Genomic DNA, 20950 nt, shown 5'->3' on the forward strand with positions numbered 1-20950 from the left:
AATGGACTAGGAGAGTTTATTGCCACTTATCTTTTACTGCTTCTTTCCTGGCTTTGGTAGTCAGTTAATGATGAATAGTTTTATTGAGAATGACTTGGGCAGATGAGAGAGTTACACCAGGGATAATCACTTAGGGCAATGCCAGAATGAGGAAACTGGAAACCCTGCTCCTGAGAAGACCGACTTCTGCCTGACCTCAAACTCATTTTGAGTGAATATCAATAGATATCAATAGTTCAGATTGTCCTGGACTTTGGCTTCCAGGACCATAAGTCAACTGACAGCCTTTTCAAAGAGACCATCTTGAAGATGTTCCCAGACACTTCTGAAGTGTTTAATATAAGTGCATACACACAACAAAGAGATGCCTCTGGCTGTTCATTACTAACTCCAGTGCATTACAGAAACAGGGGAATTCACAATAGTAAGTGCCTCAGATATGTACAAATAAACTTAAATAGGAGGGGAAAATTGTCAAAAAACAAAACAAAACAAAAAAAAACACTGCTCAGTTAGAAATGTTCCAAAGCCTTGTGAGAGAACTCTGAATATCTACAGATATTCATATATATATATATATTATACAGAGCACACCATGCAGTACATCACACTCACTTCAATGAAAGTAAATCTTCCTGACTTGATCCATCATGAGAAAGATATTTACATTGTCTAATGTGAAATTCAATTATGAATACAGACATTATCTTCCAGCTGCTACATCTTTCAAATGTCTTTCTGAAGGGATTTAGTTGTCCCTTAGTCAGTGTTACGCAATCCCTGCAAAATATCTTTTCTCCAGCACAGAGATTTCCTTTTGTCTCCTTTTCTGTTTGCATTCGTTAGTTCCTTTCATAAAAAACTATTTACTATCCTTATTCTTTCTTTCTAAGGGAGGTCTTGACCCTACAAGCTCTTATTCCTGAGCTTTATCTCCGGACTCAGCCAGGACCCTACTGCATAAGTATGTACTTGATTGGTGCACTCAGATACAACTTACTTGGGAAAGGGATCTTCTATGCTTCCAAAGTTAAAATGAAACTTCTCTTTCTAACAGAATGCAACAGCAAACACAAACACCAGCAAGCAGCTACTGACGTAAAAGCTTTGCAGAGCAAGAGTGCAGCGAGAGTATCTTACCTGATTGTGACACTGTTCCATAAAAGTAGAAAAAAATCATCAGTAAACCTAAATCTGTATTGAAAAACGTAGAGATGAAACAATATACAAAGATTGGAATTACATTCAATCCGTAATTTCCTTTTTTTTTTTTTTCCAACCAGTTAGCAGCAGCAAAGAGGAACTTGATTCAATACATCTGAAGTCTTATGTACCAAATAACTGATCAGATCTCAACCCTCTTTTCCTGGGAAAATTACATATTCCATTTGGATTTCCCTGACATTCCCCCTACACTTGCAAACACTACAAGACTGTACACAAGAAAGACTTAATAGTGGAAAGAGAATGTGCCAGAAAACTCAGGTGAAAATCTGGTATATTAATATATGTCAGTGTTTCTGCATGTACAGAATATTCCGATAAAAGCAATACAAATAACGGACCCTCAGCCACATGATGGTGCTTACTCACTGTTAAGAAGTCTTTCTGCACATCTAACCCCATTTACAAGGAAGTGGCTCACAAACCATCTGAAGGATTTCTGCCGTAACTATGCTATACCCAGGCTTGTAAAAACTCTAAACAAACAAACAAGAAAGGCTTCCTTGAACCACCTGCTGCTATGGGGCTTTGATGAGAAGTTCCTCAGGCCAGACTCAGCCTCTTGAGAAGCCTTTACTACTGGTTCCTCCAGAGGAGTCTGCATAGGAATAAGGTGCAACCCCTTGGGAATCTAAAAGCATTCTTGGTGCTCTGAAGTGACCTGTTTTTTGTTTCCTTGGGAAGCCTTCTCCACACACTGTCATGGGTCGTTTCCAGCTGCAGGCATGGAAAGAAGTTGGTGATAGAGATGATGCAGAAAACCTTATCTGAACCAGATCTTCCTTCATCATCAAGGGAAAAGTAAGGTTTCCTCCCGCCTCGCCACACAGCTCAAAGTAGGAAACAAGAAGAATACAGAAATGATGCTGTCCTTAAACACTGTCGCCTCTCTTTTGTTGTACTGCACTGCAGTATATACTTAGGAATTTTTCCTTCTGTCTTCCTGTATTGATGCAAGCAAACAGGAACTGACCATGTTTCCATACCTCACAAACCTCACAAAACCATTTTTGTTTCCAGCAAAGCATTTTGAAAAAAAAGATTATTGCTGATAGGGGCATGAAAAAAAAAAAACAACACCTGTAGAATTCTCAAGAATTACTATTTGGAAAAGTCACATTGATGAAATACATTTAAATAAATAAAAAAAAAAAAGAAACTGAAATTCTTGATTTCTGATTACTATCATTGCTTTAGTTGAGACTGAAGGAGGTTTAACACTCCAAGCAGAAGGCATGGAAGCCCATTAACTTTAATATATTGGACTTGTATTTACATTAGCACTCATCATTTTAGAAAAATGTACAGAATTTTTTTCTCTATTTATGTTTACATAAATGTTGTCTCTAGAAACCATACAGCTCAATCCACAAAGGAGCACAGAAATACATACACTCAAAAGCAACCCTGCGAGAGCAATTTAATTTTCAAATTTAAATGAATGCTTTGTGCATGTTAAGTAGCAAATTAAAAACTACAAGGTAAGCTCTATATAGTTTCTTGCCTCACGCTAAAAACAAAATACGTATTTTGAATCTAGAGTATCTTATTTTCGTAGGAAAATGAGAAAACAAATATACCACGTGTAATGGAACATTATCATGTTTACCTCTGAAAGATCCTCTCTCTTGAAGTTAAAAGACCTGTCGATGGAGGCTGATCCGGAAAGTTAAACTTGGTGTTTGAACCCGACTGGTTAGCAAGGTGCCAAAGGAGAGGGTGAAGGACCCTCATTACATAGGGAAGAAAGCCTTTGATTTTCCTTTGGTTCACATTTAGCTAATAACAAAGTGGAAAGATGTTATTTCACGTTTGTGAAATCCTCCATCTATTCATAAAAAAGCCACAGCACAGCCAAAGTAATCCAACCTTCCCACAGTGCCCCACAGTGGAGCTCAGTCACCCACAGAGACCAGCTCTGTCTCAGAGCCATTTCAAAGTACGGCCAAAAGAGGCTTCTGATTTAAATCCAGCTGCAGCACTCATACCTTGGAGTGAATCATCATCTCCTGAGGTTACAGGCTGACATCACCATCTCATGGTATGCAAGACACCAACTTACCTATGTGAAAATAAACCATTCATCACACACATATGCAGACTGAATATGAAAAAATGACCTAGAAATCTAGGGGTTTGAGTCCTATTATCCTCCTGTCACAGGAAGTTTGTGACGTATTTTGTGTGGGAGGAAGGTTTGGGGATGGGGACGAACAACCGCAACTCAATTTTGTCCTAAAATTATGCATAACTCAGACAAATGAAAGAACAAAACGGTTGCAAAAGAGGAAAGTGTAGTAACAAGGAAAAAAACTGCCTCGTTGCATACTGTATCTTCATTTGTATTGCAGAATTAATCTGAATGAATTATATTTTTTAATTTGTTTAACTGTGATAATAGTCACCATGCACTAGTGGTTTTAGCAGTATTTTCTCTTTATACGTATGACTCAAGAATTACCATAGCAACTTGCTTCCCAATTAGCCTTCAGTTAGTAACAATCAATATGATTAGACAAGGTCAGTACTGGAGAAAGCTCTGTAGATTTTTAAAAAGACTACTTAGAGTCACTAATGGCTAGAATAGAATGAGTGGGATCCTGGACAATCTTCCCCAAAGAATGGTTGCTATTGTTCATACTTCAGTGAACAAAAGGATTCATAACTAAGGCTACTCCTGCCATTTACGTGACTACAGAATGCTTTTAACCTATCACCAGGTTCACAAATTATGAAGAATAGAAGCATCCCTAGATTTGCAGACAAAAAGATGCCTTGTGATCACATTGCTGGGAATGATGTCGACTTCATACCATCACAAAACAAGAATAAATACGTTGGATATTTTTATCAGTGTCCCTACATCTGAAATCAACAATCCTGTGTAGGAAAGCTACATGAAACTTGGAATAAAGTGAGGCTCAACAACTTATGGGAATGGGATTTAAACAAGTGCTGGGATCCATTAGGAAGTTCTCCTTCTAGTGACCTGAGTGACTGCCAATCTCTGACACAATTTGCCCCTTATTTTTACAGTCTGTTAACACGTTATTGCTTACTTTGAAAGCACTGTGCCTGGCAGCACAGTTGGACGACAACATGGTGTTGTCCTATTCAGAGATACTCTGGGCCTAGGGAACAAAAAACAGGCTCTTCGACACTGACAGATGAAGGCTCACGAAAAGCCACTCCACTTGTTAGCACTTTTAAATCTGATACTAAGAAACACAGGCAAATAAAATAAAATAAAATCTTATTTTTAAATAAATGATGAGTGTCTATGCTGAGGCACGAGGCTGGCTGTGACAGATGAACCGTGATCTGTTTACTTGCCTCTTTGTACAAATGTGTTGCCACTTAGCTCTGCCCTATGTTCTTCTTCTGGAGGTAACTTCTCCTCTGCAGCTCAGCCCTGCACAGAGGTCTGCGCTCAGGGAGGGAAAGAGCAAAGGCTGCCTGTACAGTGAAATCATTATGGCAAGGAAGTCTGGATAGTGCTGTGCGACAACACTTCAAGCGAGCTTTGAGGCAATCTGTCTCAACCTTCCTCTGTATAGAACGTCCTCAGGAAGAAAAAAAGGCTTTTAAGTTCAAAAAAGACAGGTTTGATTAAAATATAAACTAGGACAATTAATATTAAAGCAGAAAAACCTCAAAGGAAATTGGTTAGGTGGAAGAGAATGGAAAAAGAGTTCATACACCTCTCTCTCCTTACATCCAACACCTGTGGAGAAGGTTTAGAGCTCCTCAGTGACTTATTCCAAGTGGCAGCAAGCCATGCCCAGACCTCCCTGAAACTGCATTCATTACCTCAGGGGCTGCTCCTCAGTGCAGTCCCTGAGTGGCACATTTCCATACCTGCAAAACTCTTGCTACTTACAGTAGCTCAAAGCTGCTCCGCATCGAACATGCTCATTAGGCTGCAAAGGAAATGTCCTATCCCACTGCCTCTAAGGAACTCTTCTGCTGTCACTTTTCCTAAGGAGCATCATGTAATAGGGAACAGAAGTAGTAAATAATAAAACACATCCATTTCACCATATCATGCTCCTCCCTTCCCACAGTGCGGGTGGGAACAAAGTTTAAGAATTCAGCACAAGAAGTCTTAAAAGTACAGAAAGCAAAAAGAGAAAGCATATAATCATAAATCTCATTCAAAATAAATGATAAGATAGACAAAAGGATTAGATATGTTCTAATGAGCATCTTCATGTCATAATTACACTACAAAGGGTAAACATTTCCAGATAAAGATGTCATTTTGAATAGACAAACAAGACAAGTAAATAATGTTCCTGAATAACAAAGAACCAGTTTACTTGAGTCCACAACAGAAATTTTGCATTACAACTTTTAGTGGACGAAACACACAGCACACAGTAACGCACAGAAACCATTCAAGGAATTTGTGCTGAGCATCAGCACTGGGCAGCTCTTCACTATTATGTATTACATGCATTTCTCCTCCTCAGAATAGGATGAACAAAATATTTCTTTTCTCCATCTAGAGAATCTATTCCATAATTATTCCAGAAACATTCTCTCTTGTGTCCTTCAGTAGTCGGCATTGCTAGTTTTCAGGGACAGGGTTCTGAACTAAAAAAGTCACCAGCATGTCATTATCCTCACCACCTGATCCTGTGTTGTCTTCATATATTTATTCATGTGCACTTCACTCACAAATGATATACACAATTGGTATGCATTATTTTCTTAAAGAAAATCAAGCACATACATGGAGATCTTCATCAAAAACATCTTTCTGCTCAAGAAATCCAAACAAATATTCACAGTATTTTGCAAGCAAATTGTTCTTGGCTTGGTCACAAAGCAAACAATGTGTGCAACGAGTCTCTGGATTTACACCTGGGATGAATAGAGGCTAGCAGCATCTTTTATAGAAAAATCAAAATGCAGCTCACTAATAATGATGAAATGTCCAACTTCCTCTCCACTGAGCAAAACACCCATCAAACTAATGATTAAATCCAAATCAATCTTTTGGCATTATAGAAATAAAGGCTGTGCAATATAATGTTGTCAGACAATCAACATCTCCTGCTTAGAAAATGAATGTCTTGACTTCATCTCAGTGTTTGTTTTCCTGAGGTTTCTATCAGCATTTGTATAGCAATAGGAAGCAATTCTCCATTGCAACATGCCAATTCCAACAGCACTATTTCTAAAATAAAAAGAAAAGCTAGATAAAATCAATAAGAGACTGTTTTTGTGAAGTCCACCTGAAACTGAATTACCATTTCTGAACTGGTGCCAACCTTCCTCTCTGTGACAAAAAACATTTAACAATAACATTAAGTAAGAATAAGTATTGAAGAAAATCCCAGTTAGAGTAAGCCAGGAACAAGGTAACACCTTTTGCACTCGCACACTGTTGTAGTTAGAAATACGCTGAAATAAGATTAATAGAAAAAATAATTTTTAAAAAAAATCTTTTTTTATGATGAAGAAACTCCAAAACTTTTCCATAAAAATATTTTTTTTCCCCTTTTTTCCCCCAACAGCAGTAATTTTTCAAGCAAATCGAGAAACTGAATATACCTGGAAGTACAGACCACTTCTATGCCTCTTGAGATATGCCTGAACCCAAATTCCAACAGACTCCCACCCACACTGCACTGTGGTGCACCAGGAACCACAAGCCCTCACACCAGCAAGTCTACCAGGCAGCAGAGATTGAGGTGCTTTACAACCAAGTGAACTACTGCAACATCTGTGCTTCTAAATGCACGTGAATTCTCTCAGAACTGTTTTGTTATTCCTTTTCCCACAAGACTGTAGATTTTTCTCTTCTTAGTAGAAAGAAGCCCTTTTGTATTAATTCTTTTGAGATTTTCTGCAGTTTCTTCCCTGGCTTTTATCATGAAGATTCTTTTTATCAGCAATCTTGATGCATTTTCCATAGCCAAATCACGCATTGTGTAAATTATTTCTTGCAATTTTTTTTGGTTAGTCATTTAATAGTTTTAATCGAAATCCAGTGCCCCAGTTATAGCATTTGAATGGGCAGGAGCAATCATTCCTGATCACCTTCCCCACACAATCCAGACTGAACAGACCACTCCAGCATCCTCTGTCAAATGTCTTCATCCAACATCCTGGCCTACCTACCCCATTCTTCCTCAGGTGGAAAGCATCCATGACTGTGTTCATTTTAGTGAATATTTTCTTTGATCCCTATACTTTCAATAATTCTTACCATTTCTATGTGGTGGGTTTTTGGATCACTAGGCTCACAACTTTTATTTAGAACTATACATTATAATCCTTAAACCTCATTTTGAGTGAATGTGGTTAATTCAGAACCCATACTTAAACATATAAAAAAGCAATTGTTCTTCTCCGTGCATTTTGTCTTAGACTTGTAGAATTCTAGAATGAACTAGTTCCATTTAGAAACGACCTTCAAGATCATCAAGTCCAATCATCAGCCCAACTTGCAGAGACTCATCACTACATCATGTCCCTTAGCATCACGTCCACACATTTCTTAAATACCTCCAGGGACAGGGACTGCACCATTTTCCTGGGCAGCCCATTCCAGTGCTTGACCATACTCTCCATGAAGAAATTTTTCCTAAAGTCCAACCTGAGCCTCTACTGGCACAACCTGAGACCATTTTTTTTCTTCTTATCATTTGTCACCTGGTTCCTGTACTGAGCCCAGTTGTGACTGTCTGCCAGCTAGATTTTTATGAATTCAGGTAATGTGAACATGTCACACTGGGGAGAGGCATTAAAATATTTGGCATACATTCAGGAAAATGGATTTCCTTTTTTTTTTTTTTTTTTTTTTTTTTTACTTTAACTGTCTCTTTGCTTAGACAACCATAAAGCAGGAATGAGAAATGATATCCAAGATGATTCTTCTGTTCAAGTTTCAGTTTCTAATGCTTGCTTTATATTAACACTGTTAACAAATAAAGATTATGCTAACAATTTTCATAAATTTCATTCTTGCTCAAGCGAAGAAAGTAATGACAAAACGTATCTTCCTTTTTTCTTTTCTAAATATGTTCTATCAAAGAAAGCAAGTATCAAGATACCAAACCACACAGAAGGAGTTATGGAATTCTGTTTTTTGCACTCTAATATGTTTCCATTAAAGTATGCAAATATTAGTATTATTTCCTGGGACTTTTTAAATAGGAAAGTTAGAAAATGCTGATATGGACATAATGAATTGATTTTACAATTCTTATCTTCTTCTTTCAAGTGCTTTTATTTTGTCTTTTTTTTTTCTCACCAAAATATTAGTAAAACTTTTTGATCAAGCTACACATTTACTGAAGTATTACAAAGCTGTAATTAAAATCTTTGCTCTTTGACACCAGAAGTGACTTACTGACAAGAATATTAAACACCTACTTCATTTGTTTTGTAACGGTGCAAGAGATGACAACAGTAGCAGCAAATGTAAGACCTCTTCCACAGATAAGCTTTGGCAGAGAAAATTAGAATGCCAGGTGAGGATGCAGCTGAACATTTATAAATTATATTAAAGAACACTAGCCTTGGCTCATTACATTGTATTTAGAACACAAAGCACAGCTTCTACTTTCAGAAAACAAATTTAATTAAGAACATACCAGACCTGATATGTTTTTGTACCAAACTAAAACGTGCTATTTGTGGTTGATATTTGCAATGGTTAGAAAGTGGTCATTTGTAGTAATAGCATTCATTCTAGAAGGAAATGTGCCTAAGTCACTCAGTGCCATGCTGAGAAACAGCTGCAAAACTCAGTGCTTTGCCCAGCTTCTCCACTGATGATATGTTACTGGTGCCCTGGGAGAAGCTCGCATGGCTGCTCCCCATCAAATCCCATTTATGGGAACCCATTTCAAAGGGTAGAGCACAGCAATGGGCAAATGAAGACTGACACCCTGGATGCTGTTGGGCTAAGGAATGCATACAGTGCAAGATTAGCTCCTTTACATGGTTTTGCTGCTGAACCAGTGACCTGAAGCACAAGCAACCCCTCCAGTACAGACAAGAGATACTGATCACCATTAAATGCAGACAGTCAACTGTGACAGGAGCATCTGAGACTTATGAGTCCATCTGCTGGAACCTGGAAAATTCCTGTGATTGCTCACACACCAGTGTGTGGTGGCTGGGCAGCCTTGTAGTTGCTACTAGTTTACACAGGGTTAAACCATGGAGATGAAAGGCTAAGTCCTTTACCATAGCAGTGGTCCCAATGAAAGAGTTATTCTTTGGAATGTCAGCCTGAACTTTCAATTTCTTTGCTTCTGCTGGTTACTGGTCTTAAGGTTTTTGAACAGTAGTCCCGTATTCCCTCAGAGAAAATACATATTTAGATTCATTTAAATGCATTCAACAGCATACTTATTTTTGTGTCCTGCCTTTAAGGAGTATACTGCTACACATAATTTCCTATAATATAAATCAGAATTCAATATCCATTAAGTTACACCTTGAGATTTTACCCTGGAGTATTTGTTATCAAAGTATGATCCTTACCTGATTTGGTACATATTTTGATACACAGAAAGCACTGCATCTCTCTTTCACCTTAGGGATGTAAATAAATATTTTTGTAAACATGCATTACTTAATTTGAACATCACAGTAGCTCCTGCAAACCCGTATTTTGCTTCTAGAAAAAAAATTAGTAGGGTTTTCCAATAGGAAAACTTTCCAAAAGGAAAGGAATTCCTACCTAGAGACAAGTTCCAAATGCCTTGGTTACACTGAATCTATTTTCTCAAGAGCTTTAATGGTCATATTTAATCACAGCCCCTTGCAGACTGAATGAAGCAGAACACGATACATTATGCAAAAACACCTGGAGAAATTGCAACATGCCAGCCAGCTTTCTTATGAGCAGAAGACATAGACTGCTTATCCTTAGGTGATTGCGCAATTTCTGCCTTCCCCTCTCTTCTTTTCCCTCCTTTTGGGCTGTATGCCGCCGAGTGTTACAGGATCACGTTTGGGCTGATTGAAACTGATTTCAGGAGCAGAGAGAGTGACAGACATCCCTTAGACAGCTGCTAGCCCTGGCAGTTTTGATGGGTACTGCTGAAGAAGGTCAGGATTGTTTACCCACTGAGTTGTCAAGTTGTTCAAATTTGCTAAAAAAGACTTACAGTCAGTGATGCTTTCTACTACTATGTCAGTCTCCCAGTGAGACTTTTAAGCCAAGAACTTTGTTCCTTCCCCACTCATGGGAAGCAAGTTACACCTTGATTTGGTAACCTTAACAGGTGTTTCAAAATATTTTCCTGAATGGCTTCCACTGTTTTCAAATACCTCACTATGGTTTAGATGAAACATTAATGTTAACTCATTTTGAATAAGAAAGTGTGGCTTGTCTTTGAGCTTATGAGGCAAAAGAGAAAGATTTTAGCATTGTACATCAGGTTGGTTGTCATATACAACATATGCTGGTGCCAATGTATCTAAGTCAGAGCAGACCAATAGAATCTGCTTGAGCAATCACAAGCTCAACAATCCCAAGAAAAAAATGCAATGGCTTGAATGACCTAAGTGAGATAGAGATGTGATCCAAAGCTTTTTTCTCTACAGAATCATGAAGATATTATAGATAGCTAGTGCTTACACTCCTGCTATCTTCCATGGATAGAAGACTTCAGTTTGCAGGACTGTCAACTCCAGCAGATTCCCTCAGCCCTTAAAGTTTGCACGTTCTAGGATTTTCAGAGCTCATAAAGGATCAGTCTCATCCAGCTTTGTTGAACACAGTATGGTTTGTATTCTTAAAATTTGCCATTGCCTAAAACTGTAGATTTTGGGAGCAAATCATGAAATAAAGTGTTATTTTTTAACTCGAACCTTTCAAAAGAAGAAATAACTGACAATGAACTTTCAAGGGAACTGTGCTTCAGGATAAAAAAGTAAAGGCTATCTGGCTTACACAGGGGAGGCAATACTGTTGCTTCACTACAATATCACTGTTCAGAGAAACATCATTCCACAGCACATCTTTCCTTAATGACACAGGTCAGGAGCATGACGAAAGACTTCTTTTGTCCTCCAAAAATCATTACATGGGTATTTCAAAAGCCAAGGGAGATCAGCATCCTCAGTCTACTTCTATCATCCAAATAGTGATTTGAAGCTGAAATTGCTGTCTAGCTTCCTTGGTTAAGTTAAACTAGCCGCTCATCTTGGGATTTGAAATAAAATTCCTGTTTGTTTTTTTTCCAAGTGGGACTGAAGCATTCACCTCTCCCTAGAGCAGTAATACATCCCAATCCTCCCCATCATTATTTCAGCTACTGAGGATCAGACCAAACTTCCTATAAATATGATGCATTGTCAGGCATTGTTAGACCACCACTCAAGAATTTACTTTGCTACACCACAGAACAGGGAGGAAACTTAGCAAGATAAAAAGAGATATTTCAATATTGCTTTAGGCTTTATTTCCAAATTAAGTAGTTTTAGTGTGGGTTGAGGATGACATAGGAGTTGCAGAGCATATTGAATTGATTTTGCCAGGTATGTGCCTGCATGATGTTGCCTTTTAATTTAGTAACTGGAGAATTAATCTGTTCTGGTAGTGCAAACAAGTTAGTTAAGCAGGAGTCTAGAAGAGCTGCTGTGTTCTGGTTGGCTAAAACTTCTTAGGAACAAACTAAATATCAATATAACAAGAATGACTAATCTGCTTCCCTTCCTGCTAAATTAATGTGAAGCCAGAGCTATGCATAAGTTGCACAGCTGGTAGGAAAGAGCTGGTTAAGATGCTCCCCAGACTTGAGTCTCTGAAATACTTTTCAATAAAAAAATTCCGTGTTACACAGCTACAAAGAGAGATCTCTAATGGTTAAAACCTTTCAATATGTTTTGGAACATTTTATTTAACAAAATATCTTTTTCCCTAGAACATGCTTGGGGAAAAACTTTGTCTTATAAGACATAGCAGGGGAGTCGGAACTTAAAGATGATCTTAAAGGTTCCTTCCAACCCAAACCATTCTATGATTCTATGATTGTGCAGAGTCACGTTTTTTTCAGTAACTGAAGGAATCCAAGTGGGCAAGAAATAAAATACAAGCTGGTAGTGTTTCAAGTAGGCTTTCATTCTTTCAAAAATCACAAAAGAGTAAAAATATCCCAGTGATAATTTTCTTCATTTTCCAATCACCATCACCATCTCCAAACACAATGTCTGTGTTTGGCAACAGATGAAAACAAAGATTTTGATTTGTAATTAAAATGGAGGGAGGGAAGATCGCATGCTCCATGCTGACACTTCAAGATCCTGCTCATTTTTTTTCTATAAGAAGTTACAGTCACATGTGTCCATACTGGAGATCCTTTGGACAGTGCAAATGGAAAGAAACGATGTCTGACTAGAAGTATCTGACCAGAAATATTCAACATTCTGGGAAAAAATACGTTTGTTCAAAGCTCTCAGTTGCTTGAGGGTATAGGATAAAACTGAAGTGCATATAGAAAAAACATTATTGAATTATTTTTGTCTGAAAACCTACCATTATTGGTCACTGTATTCAAAAGCCTTCATTCACTTTGGATGTAAACTCAATAGAGTTAAGATTATTATAGAGGATTAATTTCTGATTTAACTTGCGCTCAACCAGCTCATCCCCAATGAATGATTCCAAAGATGACCTGCTCCCTGCAATTTGTGAGTCTTAAAAACCTACCTCATTCTCTGAAACACTGTTGGAAATCACCTAGAAATGATAACCAATGGAAACATTACAGACTTTTTTCTTTCTCTCTTTCTTTCTTTTAATTTTTATTTATTTATTTATTTTCAATTGCTTTGAATCAGTAACACACTCAGGAGATATTGTGACTCTCTTCATTTTTAGCCTACTTAGTTCTACATGAACTCAAGCATGTACTACATTGAGGTATTTCATTTGTATACATCAGGCTATCTACATTTTACCACATGGAGATATCACACCATTATTAGCTCTTTTCCTTAGATAAACTGAAGTTTGCTTTAATCTTCCTTTTTGTGCATGATCTTGCAAGAGAAATGAGGCTTTCACACAAAAGCTCTGTTTTTATGGGTAAATATCTCATTTGATTACACACTTTATTTGGTCTCTACGTTATCATGAATATTTCTGATCAATGTTTTATGGATTAGGTTTAGGATTTGTGAGCTTCTTCAAATTTCATCTGTTTGCCACACCATTTGCAAATACTGCATTCTTTGTTGATGTTGATTGGTCTCATTTACATATTTATCACACTCCTACTTTCAAGGGTATTTTGCTATAGAATGTCCCCATTTCTTCCCCATGTTTTAATAGTACATAGATACACTTTCAAACTGAGCTCATTTCCATTAGTAATTATTTTGGCTAACAATAAATCGCCACGTAGAGACATTCTATTCAGTGTGATGGTTAATTTCATAGATATCTGGCACATGGTTTCTGAATAATTAAAGACAATGGGAGCAATTTATAACGCACTTTTGCAGCCCACTTCACAGTCTAGGGAGCTGAAATGTTTTTTCCATAAGGACTGCATTTAAAGGAATCCAGCATGACTGGGGAGAAACAAGTTCCAAAGTAACTGGTGACACAGCACCGATCTTCTTCCTTACTGGTGATTCCTGAACACAGAAAATAAGATCTTTATTTTCCACAAAGACCTCTTGAAATCCTCTAGCATCTTCACTTCTTATGCTTTCTAGTGTGCTCACCTTCCTCTATATTATTAAACTGGAGCTTGAGATGATAAAAGGAGAAGACAATGCAGAGAAATGCAGGCAGTTTTGCTGTTATAAAAACAGAACTGAAAATGGCACTGACCTTGAAGTGCATTTCCTCACTGCTACTCAGGCCCTTCTTGGATAGTATATTTGCAACCCTCACCAGTGAAGGTACAAACACTGAATGAATTTCTAAACAAAATTTACATATAAATGAAATAATTTAGAAAAATACAACATGCCCCAGAATAGTTCATATTTTACAGCGAATTTTATCTTTCCTGTTGCTAGCCTGTAATTAACCTGTAGACTTTTGGTAGTTAAAGAATTCTAGGAAATGTATGTATGGTAACTGTTGAGCCACAGCCTGAACCACTGATTGATGACCTGGAGAAAGGACCGGTTCAGTCCTGGGAGCACAGATGAAGGGGTGCAGCCTGGCTGCATCTCTGGTTGGACATCCCTTCCTCATGGAGTTTCTATTGCAAGCCTAGAGCTTCAGAGACAGGTGAGTGCTTTTCCTTTTTCTATTGTAACATCCTCCTATTGCTCTAGTCCCTTTGCTGTTACAACATATAATCAAGCATTTTCTTCCTTGTCTTGGAGGGCTGCAAGACATTCACCACAGCAGACTAATGGGTACCTGATACATCTGTTCATCAAAGGCACTCCTAACTCCAGGTTTATCAGTAAAATTCACAGAAATTAGATGCTTGCTCTCTTTATGTTCTAAGAATTTCAGAACTATCCTGTGCAAGAAGCTTCTGACATACTCCCAGCCATTGACTGCAACTCTTTGTATGCAATTGCAATGGCACTCCCTACTGAACCACTCCTTTCACCAAGGACAGCCCAGCTACTTGATATAAAAATGTATTTGTGACAACAATACTTTGCAACATAATCTGAAAAATGGAAAAATTGTTTGTTTTTTAAATAGAAAGATGAAACTAAGTGGAGCTCAGAGACAGGGGTTACTCATGGGCAGTAAAAGGAGGAGTTGCAACTAGAAATTGCTGTTTAAACTAAAACGATTGTTGATTGATAAATACTGACAAAATACATACATTTTCTCTAGGTCACGAAGTCCTGTGAAAGCTCCCTTTGGAATGACTCTCATCTTGGTGAGGACAAATCTTCTGAAAATAGAGAAAATAGGGTGATTATTCACTGTTCACAAAGCAGGACTGTGTGGCAGCCTTGCCAATACACCTTTAGCCCTGATACAAGAGAGTTTCCAGCCTGAAGGCGTCACAGCCAAAATAACAGCTATAATGTTTGCAGGCTTCGTGGGATTCCAGCTGCCTGCCTGGACCAAAATTACAACGCTGTGCTGGGTTGCCTCTGGTGCTGCTGGGGAAAGATTATCCATCAGTGAGTAGCAAGTTCCCTGCTGGCTTCAGTAAGAAATAAACACCTGGTCACTGCAGCTTTGCTGCACACTTGGAGGGAACTGTGTCTTTTTCATCTCATCCTCTCTTTTGAGAGATGCTCGAGCACAGGATGAAGCAACCCTGTAGAGTTTGGATTGGGATGAGTTGCTTACGCAAAGCGGTAAGGTGCTACATGCATGTTCATGCAAGATAAGCCTTAACCTGCTCCACAGATAATTTAAGGAGTCAGCTTGTATCTCCCATCAGTGCCACTTTAATGCTCCTTATTTCTTTTCACAGTCTCTCTTCTAATTAGTTCATAATATGCCATAAAATTGGAACTTTGGAATACACAACTCTACTACACAGGGACCAAGATAATACTTTAATCATTTTTTAAAGTTCACAGAAGATCCTTTATGAAGAATAAATATTTGAAATATCAGATAAACCTTGTTGTTAACCTGAACTCATCTTCTTTTATCACAGTAAACAGAGGACTACAAAACATTAAAAAAAAACAAAACAAAAAACAACAACCACCGCCAACAAAAAGAACAGTTGAGTATCTACTACACCTTAAAGAAATTGGAACTCAGGCTGGTATTGCCTGCTGTGTAGTCCTGCACACTTGAACACAATACTTAAAAACTAGAGACATTATTCCTTATTGTTCACATGAACTACTTATAGAATCCTTATTTATTTTTTATTTCAGCTGATGAGTTTAGAACTTTCACATGAGAGCATCATGTTTTAATCAAAACTTACGGAAAAAGTACATCATATTCTGATAGAGAACCATTATGATAGGTTTCTATTTTTTAAATTCTAGATCTTCAGTAGAATCTATCTCCTCATTTAGATTATCAAATTTCAAGTTAGCATTTACTTATACACGACAAAGTCAGTGCACAACTCATTTAGTTCTAGAGATGTAAGTAGGATTATAGCAGCAGTGAGTTTTGCCCCATCCTATTTTAAGCACTGAAATGTGTGGCAATCTCAGTCCTGAAAGATATTTGGCATTCCATTATTCTTGCACTATTATTAATGTAAGTTAGACAGTGCTTCTATATACTGTCACACGAATATTACAGCATTGAGATCATTATGCAAATGCTTGAAGGATTAAAGGGCTTCCAGAAAAGGCCTAACCTGGATCAAGCAGTTTGTGAAGCCCTACTAAAAGCACAGTCAGTATAATGCATGCAAAGCTATGTCTGTACCTTCAGAGTTCAGATATTGGATCCGTGCAGAACGCTCAGCAGGCTTAGTGCTGCAAAGCTGAACCATCAGGCAAATGTTTAACTTTGATCTACTTTGAAACCTTTCCTAACCTCTCCTTTGTAGAGACATGCCTAATTTTGGCACTATAGAAAGTGGGCTCAGTCTGAAATGCCACTTATTTTTATGGCAATACTCTGAAATGAATCCTCTCTATAGATCATCAATAGATTTGCAATTCTTTAATTAAACACTGGCCTATACCATTCTTTATCCCACAAAGAATTTACAGCCTGATCCTGACTAATTAAAAGAAGGGAGCTTCATTCATAGATGAGTTACCTGTATAAGGAATGCTACAACTGCGTAGAAGTATCAAACCTTGGGCTCCTTTGCTGAATAGTCTGCAATCCTGTGCTAATAAGGAGCCAGAATTTAGGAGCTACATGCCTAGTGCCCTGGAGCAGTTAAGGTAGAACTGAAGTTTAATAGCTGAAGTTTTGCGTTCCACTTCATTAAATTAAGTTAATTGTTTTTAAACATCCCCAAGTAGGCTAATAAAGTCAGCATTTAATGTTATAACTAATATTGAAAATTAGAATCAGTTACTTGTTGAATTATCAACTGTGCAATGAATAGGAGTCCATTACAACTATTGAAATGCTGTATTGTCAATAAATCTCACCAATTAGGCTCCAAGAATCAGTCTGCACTCTACTTGAGATACTAGCTGCTCAGTAACAATTTTTGCTGGGGCACGTGGAGAAAAGAATTGAAAAGCATTTTCTTGGTTTTGTGCCTGCAATTGTTTTAAGGCCAAAGAAATAAATACAGCCCATCTTTGTTCAAGCATGTTTCATGCCAAACCAAAAAGCTGTCCTTTAAAAACATGCACTTAATGGAGAAATGCACTGTTTGGTCCTAACAAATAATGCTAGGACTTAGGTACCCAACCAGAAACCACAGAAAACCATAAACGTTCATCACATGGTGCAGAATTAAAAATCCACAGCCAGGTGCCTGGCACAGGATATGAGGAAGGTTAGACTAAGGATTACGTGATCCAAAAATCTGTACCTTGTGCAGGCAGTTACATGGATCTACATCTCATCTCCAATGCACAGGTCTTCCATACCCTCAATACATACAAAATAAATAAATAAATAAATAAAAAATAATTAAAAAATCCAGAGAGCTCTTCTCACAGCATCTTTACTGGCATGGAAGAAGGCTTTGTGCTCCTTGATGCTATCCCAGCAGCAGAAGGGTAGACACAGGGAATGGAGTTTCAGCATCAAGTCCCTCCCTCACCACAAATGGTGCTCAGCAGCCAGGAACCTCTCTCTACCCTACTCACCTCTCACCTCAGTGCCCTTCTGCAGGTGAAGCATTTTATAGCCAAAGCTATGAAACTCCTTATGCCATCAAGGAAAAGAAGAGAGAGCTTAACCCTAGCATTCTTTTAGAGACATTACAGTTAGATTTGATTTCTCTTGGACAGGTTAAAAAAAAATATATATATACATATATATATATATATATATATATATATATAATATATATATACATAGATACAAGTTCAAAGTTCATTGATGTTAGTGTTATCATTATTTATGCTACAGTGGTTCATCCTAGAAGCCCTTGCAAAGTCTCCAGTGTTGGGGCCATCAAAAGCTTAACACATAATGAGAAAAGAAGAAAAGGAAACATGGTTACCTTTCATCGTATCTGGCTGGAAATAGAAGAACTGTATAATAACTGTCCTGTATAATGATATAATACCACTAAAAATTGTTATTGCCTATGGACAGCAGTATAAGCTAGATTTTAATCTGGCCCATTTCTCCTGTGGAACCTCTGATGTTCAGAGAGGATGTAAGTCTCAGTTTAAATACTTTTGTTGAAGGTCATTCTTTGGGACTTTACCAATAGAAACAGAAGTTAGTTGCCACTGTCATGCAAAGCCAGATATACACTGCATATATATATATATGCAAGTTACTGCATACATATATATATATGCAAGTTACTGCATACATACATATATATATATATAAGCAAGTTACTGCATACATATATGCACGTAAATATATTGTATTGCATAATATTTAACTAATTTTTTCCTCTTCAGTATTCTGATTGAGAATAATTGTTGTCTGTTGTGTGGTAGAATATTTTTACATCTGGAGAGAGAATTAATCTCATGTAAGATCAGGTGATATTTCTCTGTGTTGAACATGCCCAATTCCTACAGGTTTTCCCGTGTCCCACCTCTAATTTCTGCACATCTATATGCCTTTTATCACTTTCAGTTAATCTCATGAAAGGCTACAAGTAAATTTTTCGATTACAGAAATACTAAAACACTGTTGCTAATTAAGGCTAGGCCTGTCAGAATTAAAGCAGAGCTATCACCTACTATTTTATTTACTTATACATAGACATCTAAGCCTGGTTATTTAAGAGGGCAAGGTCTCAGTTGATATGAAGCCACTGACACAGATGACTTGCACATTATATCACAATGATGGGCATACAACCCAAATATATCTCGTTTCTATATTGTTGTGTCTAGTTCAAAAGAAATATCATAGTGCCAAGTTTATCTCAAAGTGTATAAAGATGATGCAAGAAACAGAAATTAGCAGGTAAAAGTTAAATGATCCTGAATAACTAACTTTTTCAGCTACAAAGAGATGTATGAAACTTTTCCCTAAAAAAGAGTCTTCAGCAGCTGAAGTAGTTCAGACAGACAGAATATAAGAATGAAATGGAATTTTCCAGAAAAATTAATATTCTTCCACCTAGCCCTCTATGACTACAGTGAAAGAAAGTAGATCAACCTCACCACAAAGAGACAGAAGGCTGGATATAATTATTCAAGCATCTGGTGCCTAAGGTATGGGTAACTGAAAAGACTTGGTAAATAAGATTAGAAAAGTGGATAAATAAGGGTCATTTCTGCAAATTGTCTCTAAAAACAGAGGTGCATAGAAAATGTGCAAAGTGGGTGCAGTGAGAAAATCAACATAAATATGCTGTGCTTGTGAGGTCAGTCACTTAGTGTGAAACACTGTATTTTCCATACTTATGAGTTCTCAGACCCAGGTGCCACAAGTTTTTCCTTAAGCAATTACAAAGAGACTCCTTGGCAAAAGTCTCCACCAGAATTTGCTCCTATTGTGCTGGTGCCCCCTCTTCCTAGCTCTCTTCTCTAGAAAATGGCCCCCATCACCAGCTACAACCTTGCCCAACAAACAACTGCAATTATTGAAAATTGGACTTGGAAAAAAACTCATTAATTTCTGCTTCATTCAACATGGCTGAATACAGTTCTTACAAAACATTCTAAAACTCATTTCTCTTATCTACACAGCTAATCAGAAAGTGTGTGTCTTGTAGAATTACCTCCCCTGTAAATTCCAAATTCATGATGTTAAAATGAACTACATCAAGAAGACAGTATAAGCTTTAGATCATAAGGACCAAAGGAAAACAGAACAAAAAAGCATAAAATATTCCATGATCATAATGCTAAATCACCAAATTGAGTTCCAAATAAATAAACGCAACAGGACGTTGAAAGCCATTTGACTTCAGTCTCCAAGCCAACATACAGATGCTATCACCATCTAATCTTCTGCAGTACCATGTGTTTTGTCAGATCGAAAGATCTACAACCAAATTTAATTTGCTAATTTTTTTGGTTGTCTCTTTGTTACTGCATCTTGCTTTGGAGATTTGCTGGAGGTCCCAGCAGATGAGTCTGCCTTAGATCAGGAGAATACAAAATGAAATGATGCTATGACCTATTTAGCATGCTCTTGACAATATACAAGAATCGACAAAATTCTGCCTCGTGTTTATTTGTGGTTTTGCTTGATGAGTCAATGCAATAGTGAAGGATTATTTTGCTTTTCATGCTGTAATTGGGAAAAAAAAAAAAAAAAGACATTGCAGATTGTGTCTTAGATGATGTAAACCAACCTGGCTGTATCAGCTTGGCCCTAATTTTTCTCCCTATTCTCACTGGATTGAATCATGAAATTCATTTGAGCTTAAATGTGATTTGATTTAAAGTTATGAAGAACATCTCTAAGTCCACAGCTCACTGAAATGACTTCTCTTTGGCCAGGGCTTGGGTCTAATAAACATCTCCACAGAAAGGGGAATGTGCAGACATATACAAACAACAGCATTTTTTCTAGAAATAGTCATAAAATACACATGTATTTTAATATTTTGAAATACATGAACTGTTCATTAGCAGGAAAAAAAAAAAGCTAATGTAAAAGGTCAAACCCTCTTTGTTTATAGCAAAATGTATGACTTTTGATTTTGGACTAGAAATTCACACGCTAAGCTAAATAATCCTAGCAGAAGTCAGTGAGTAGCTGACTACCTCCCATCAGTTC

General features: G+C 37.4%; 1 protein-coding gene across 5 annotated transcripts in view; it reads right to left on the reverse strand.

The window, feature by feature from the left end:
* FSHR (follicle stimulating hormone receptor) overlaps positions 1 to 20950 on the reverse strand; it is a 76275-nt gene that overhangs the window by 31871 nt on the left and 23454 nt on the right. For 3 of the 5 annotated variants that reach the window (XM_010706604.4, XM_085218884.1, XM_085218883.1), the window contains one exon: positions 15003 to 15074. The exons of 1 other annotated variant lie outside the window; for it this stretch is intronic. In XM_010706604.4, coding sequence (XP_010704906.2) covers positions 15003 to 15074 — 72 coding nt within the window. The remainder of the gene's footprint in view (positions 1 to 15002; positions 15075 to 20950) is intronic. One more of the 5 variants, XM_085218881.1, reaches the window with a different exon arrangement.

The sequence above is a fragment of the Meleagris gallopavo genome, chromosome 2 (assembly GCF_905368555.1).
Source record: "Meleagris gallopavo chromosome 2, MGAL_WU_HG_1.1, whole genome shotgun sequence".
NCBI classification, from domain to species: Eukaryota; Metazoa; Chordata; class Aves; order Galliformes; family Phasianidae; genus Meleagris; species Meleagris gallopavo.